General features: G+C 61.7%; 2 protein-coding genes across 2 annotated transcripts in view; both read right to left on the bottom strand.

Annotated features, from left to right (window-relative positions):
• The window catches only part of LOC127751644 (uncharacterized), a 6,593-nt gene extending 5,442 nt beyond the window's left edge, over positions 1 to 1,151 (bottom strand). The window contains exons 1-2 of the mRNA XM_052275492.1: positions 534 to 1,151; positions 6 to 233 (exon numbers count right to left, since the gene is read on the bottom strand). Coding sequence (XP_052131452.1) covers positions 6 to 233; positions 534 to 860 — 555 coding nt within the window. The 5' untranslated portion in view covers positions 861 to 1,151. The remainder of the gene's footprint in view (positions 1 to 5; positions 234 to 533) is intronic.
• Positions 1,152 to 2,241: 1,090 nt separating this feature from the next.
• LOC127751640 (uncharacterized) lies at positions 2,242 to 4,813 on the bottom strand. Its single transcript, XM_052275486.1, has 3 exons — positions 4,474 to 4,813; positions 3,809 to 4,047; positions 2,242 to 2,514 (listed from the first exon to the last, which is right to left on the bottom strand). The coding sequence occupies exons 1-3, from the start codon at positions 4,721 to 4,723 to the stop codon at positions 2,242 to 2,244; spliced, it is 762 nt and encodes a 253-aa protein (XP_052131446.1). The 5' UTR covers positions 4,724 to 4,813.
• Positions 4,814 to 4,819: the final 6 nt, after the last annotated feature.

Below are 4,819 nucleotides of genomic sequence, written 5' to 3'. Positions count from 1 at the left end.
GGCGCCGAGATGTTGCGCAGCGCGCGCATGCACGCCAGCGCCACGACGGACACGCTGGTGAGCGCGGCCACCGTGGCCGGGTTGAGGCCCGTGTGCTGGTCCAGCGCCTTCCACACGCCGCGGAACGAGTTGACGCAGGCGAAGCTGAAGATGGCGGTGTAGATGCGCGACAGCACGTAGTACATGAGGCGGTGCTTGTCGGGGTGCAGGTGCCTCTCGAGCGGGTGCTGCACCTGTGTTTGCAAAGGTGTCAGGTCGGCGTACCTCAACATCTGACATCACATCTTACAACTGCTCCAGATTCCCCCCCCCTCCCCCTCTTTCCCACAAGCGGCATACTTTTTATAATCAAAACAGAGCAGCGGGCGCGCTTGGCGCGCTCACGATGAGAGCTTGGCCACCCGCGCTGATCCGACAACTAAGTGGCGGGCCGCCTTCCAGCGCGAGCCTCTCCTCGCAGACGAGCCCACACTCGCACGCTCACTCCAGCTCACTCTCTCCCGCCCTCGCACGCTATCCCCGGGCGCACGCACCATGGTGAAGATGATGTGGCAGACGGCGCCGATCAGCATGGAGAGCAGGTTGCTGAGGTTGGGCTGGTCGGGGAACACGTAGTAGTCCATGAGCGCCCAGGTGCCGCGCCAGTAGCTGACGACGGCGGGCGTCATGACGAACATGGACACGAGCATGTCGAGCGCCTGCAGCAGCACGTAGTGGCCTCGGGACGAGCCGCGCAGCCCGTCCGAGATGCCCACGATGCTGCCCCTCATGGTGAACGACTGCCTCCGGCGTCGCGGTGGCGAGGACGCCACGGTCGCGGCCGGGCCGTTGGCGGCGGCCGCCGTCTCGCTCGGCCACATCCTGGTGCGGAGCGGGCGGAGCAGGCCGTGGTTGAGGTGGACTCAGGTCGGTTCGCACAGGTCGGCCCACGGTCTGTCCCACATCGGGGAGGTGGTCGTCGTCGTCGAGGATCGGGCACCGCCGCGCGACACGGAGAGCGTCAGGATCATCACCGTAATGTGTCCGGGTTGGCGGCGAGGGTTCGGCGCGTCGCTGCCGTCTCCATGTCCGAGACCCGCGCGACACTGACCAGCACAGCCACACACGGGCTCATCCAGCCTGACCCCCAGGGGGGGCCCAGCCCAGGCCCAGGCGGCGGGGCACTCCAAAGGCCCCCACCGGCCTCCATTCAGCGAGGACGCCGACGGCCACCCCCTTCCCCACGTGTCTCCCGCCTCCTGTCCCTCACTCCCCCACCCCTCTCCAGATCCTCCTCCTCGCCCTACTCCGCCTCCCGCCCGTTCTCCCTTGAATGACGGAAAAAGAAAGAGAGGGAGTGCAGGGCACGGGCAAGAGTGCCCGCCTGTCTGCGCGAGCCCGCGGAGCGCCAACGTCGCGGTCCTCATGTTTCCTTCGTCCTCGGTGACCTCGGCCGTCCCAAGACGTTGCAGCTGGTGCACCCCGGCCCCGTGCACCACAACTAGTCGCATCTGGTAATTGCGCTGTCCGTCCCCATTCGGGGGGACAATCATGAGCCAAAATGTCTCCCACGCTCCTGTCCTTTCTTACTTCTTTCCTAATTTTTTCAGATCGTCTGTCTATGTGAGTGAATGCGTAAGAGAGACGAGGGAGGGGCGGGGGCGAGGTGGAGCGGCCAGGGGTGTCCTCCCGGTCGAAGACCGCCGCTGAGCGGGACGGACTATAGTGTTCCTGATTGCTGCTTGTGCCCTACACCCTGCCCCCGCCTCCCCTCCTCCGTCCCCGCCCTGGTCTTGTGTCCGTGGCACGTCCGACTGCGCCGCCGGGCGGCCCGGCCCGCGGCCTGCCCTCCCACTCAGCGCCGCCCGCCGCGCCGCCTCGCTGCAGCCGCTATGCGCTCTCGCTCTCTCGCGCGCGCTCTCACGCCATCTCCCTCTCACTCTCCGGCCCCTCTTTCGATTCTTGCCAGGCGGTACTGCTTGCTGGACGCGGGTAGTGTAGAGCGCCGGAGGAGGAGGAGGCTGCAGCGGCGCCCGCGGCCCGTGCGGGGACCGCCGTGAGGGTAGGCAACGCGGAGGCACCCCTGCGCAAGGAGCAACCTACCCGGCGCCTGGCGGCTGGGGCGGTACTCACCACCAGAGCCCCGCCCCGATCGAGCATCGGATGCTTGTTTGGTCCGAAAACGATACGGAGTGTCATGTTGGCAACATAGCTCCATCTCTCCCTCGCACCTCTCGCTTCCGGACCAACCAAACGAGCATCCTATGCTCGCCACTGCCGGTCTTTGGTACTCACGTCGGAGCGGAACATGTGCGTGAAGGTGAAGCAGAAGTCGGGCCCGTCCGAGCCGACGACGAGGGGCGGCGCCATGGTGTTGCGCAGGGAGCGGGTGCCCAGCATGAGCAGCGCGGCCAGCGCCCAGATGAGGACCACCTTGGTGGCGTCCACGCCGAGCATGTCCAGGAGGAACCAGGTGCCGCGCCAGTGGCTGATGCACGCTGTCGCGAACACCCACGTGTAGCATCGCGTCAGCACCTGCAGGTCAAGGACGAGGCTACAGACCAAACCACTGGAAATTCTCAGTTTAAAAAAGGAAGAAAGGTGTCAACAGGAAACCATTTCTACAAAAACACAACTTTCAGAAATCAAATGAACTATTTTCTTTTTTCTCCGTGCGCCACTAATGTAGATTCTCATTGACATGGGCTCAAATGACTATTGTTCTGTTGCGCAAAGCTCGCCGCTGCTCTCCGCTGCGCTCGGCATGGGGGCAGGAAGGGGCCGCAGCGGCATGGCCGAGCAGGGGAGGGAGAGGCCGCTCGGGGCGCCGCCCGCTGAGCGCCTTCCTCTCGGTGCACCGGCAGCAACAGCAGCAGTAGCACCGGCAGCAGCAGCAGCGACCGGCTGCTGGACCACAATTGCGTCCATGGGGCGGTCCTTAAATTAGGTTAGGGTGGGCGGGGGGAGCAGGGGCGCACAGGAAGCAATCAATTAATATCGATATGCCTAATGAGGCTGAGGCCCTGTTGGAGTGCTTCCTGCCCTGCCTGGCTAAGCTCGGCTCGGCTCGGCTCGGCTGTGATGAACAACACGAAGTTCGGGAACGGCGAGGGACGTAAAAGGTCTCGGAGCCACACGGAGGCGGCGGCGGCGGCAGCGGCCCCGAGTGAGCTTCACGAAGGGCGCGAAGGTCAGGTAACTTAACACCCCCGCCGAAGCTAAAATATGAGCAGTTTTATCTAAATTAAAGCCGTTGTTTGCCCGCCGAAGGACGTCGTCGCCGAGTGTCGGCCCGGCCGCCGCGCCCTGATAAGAGGGCAGTAAATCTCATCGGACAGAGCTGCGGTTGTTACAGGTTCACTTTAATCCTTCCTCGTCCGCCATCGTATTTCGCCCCACCTCTGCCGTAAAGTATTTGATGCGCACGGGCGTTTTTAGCACACCGCGCACAGCTCGTCTGATCTTGAGGAAGATTGGCACTACTGTGCTGCTGAACGAGTGACAGGCTGGGAATCGATTGCCTGCCGATACATTTGTTGGTGCAGACGCGCTCATGGGGCTGACCTGAAGACCGGTCGAGCTTTACTCGACGACTACTCGTCGGCGCACGAGAGTCAGCAACAGAGTACTGGAAAAACACAGGTGCTAAGTCCTACCTGTATAGGGCACTAGAACCACACTTTTAGCACATTAAGGACTCTCTGTTAGTGCCTTGAAAGAATCACTAAATTGAAAGTATCTTCTGCACCCATAGAAAGGCACGACCGAGCACGACTTGGCACCTTTGTTTTTCCAGTGAATGCACCGAGTCGAGTAGTTCGCGCCTCACTTTGATCAGGCTGCGTCCGGGCTCCGGGTAGCGGCGGCAGTCGAACGTCCTCATGAACACGTCCCTGGTGAGGGCGAGCAGCGTGTGCAGCACGGAGCCGAACACGGCCTGCGCCCAGGGCGGGTACACGTCCGGGAACAGGCCGAAGAGCTCCCACAGCCCCCGCCAGCAGGAGATGACCAGGGGGGCGATCACGTGCAGCGCCAGCAGGCTGTCCACCACGCGAAGCACGTCCGGCCCTGCGAAAGTGCGCTCAATGGGGAGTTTTCGGTGCAACGCAAACGACACTAACCTCCTCCCCACCCCCTCAAGAGAAGTGTTCTTGGATTAAGTAAAAATATTGTACACCCCCCAACCCCAAAACAAACAAGAAAACAGGCTCTGGAAATCTGCTACATTTTCTTGAAGGAGTGCATTTGGTCACTTTTAAGGAATTCCACTTGATTTCAAGTATACCTGCTTTTTTGTTTGGATTTACTTTATTTTCTCATAAACATTGCGTGGCATTGCGTTTCTCTGGATAAAATTCTGTCTTGTTCCAAGTAGAATGGTACAACACAAGCTCTATGTTCTTGAGAAAATCAAGTACACGAAAACCTAGCATCAAGAACCTGCTTTTTTGTTTGAGTATGCCGTGTTTGGTTGGTTCGACCGCCTCGACTGACCTGATTTCACCCGGAACGAGTCGAAGTGGACGTTGTTGTCCGTCGCGGATTCGTATCCGGCGCCGCTCTTCCGCCTCTTGCTGAGGCTCCCCGCGGGCACGATGGTGGCGCCGGGGCAGTCGTCCTGGAGGTCGGCGAGCAGCGTGAGCGGGGCGCCCTCGTCGTCGTCGTGAGGGGCGCCGCTGTCCGGGACCGGCACCGGCGTGGAGGACATGGTGGCGGCTCTCGCGGCATTGCTGCGCGCGTGCATGTAAATCTCCTCTCGGTGCCCCGCTGATCTTCTCTAATCGCGCCGGCAAGGACTTAGGGCGGGGCGCTGCTGAGCCGGCTGCACAGGACCCGCTTG

Source organism: Frankliniella occidentalis, unplaced genomic scaffold, assembly GCF_000697945.3.
Source record: "Frankliniella occidentalis isolate FOCC.00 unplaced genomic scaffold, Focc_3.1 Scaffold8, whole genome shotgun sequence".
Taxonomy (NCBI): Eukaryota; Metazoa; Arthropoda; class Insecta; order Thysanoptera; family Thripidae; genus Frankliniella; species Frankliniella occidentalis.
Note: the sequence above shows the minus strand (reverse complement) of the source record. Positions and strands in the feature narration are given on the sequence as shown.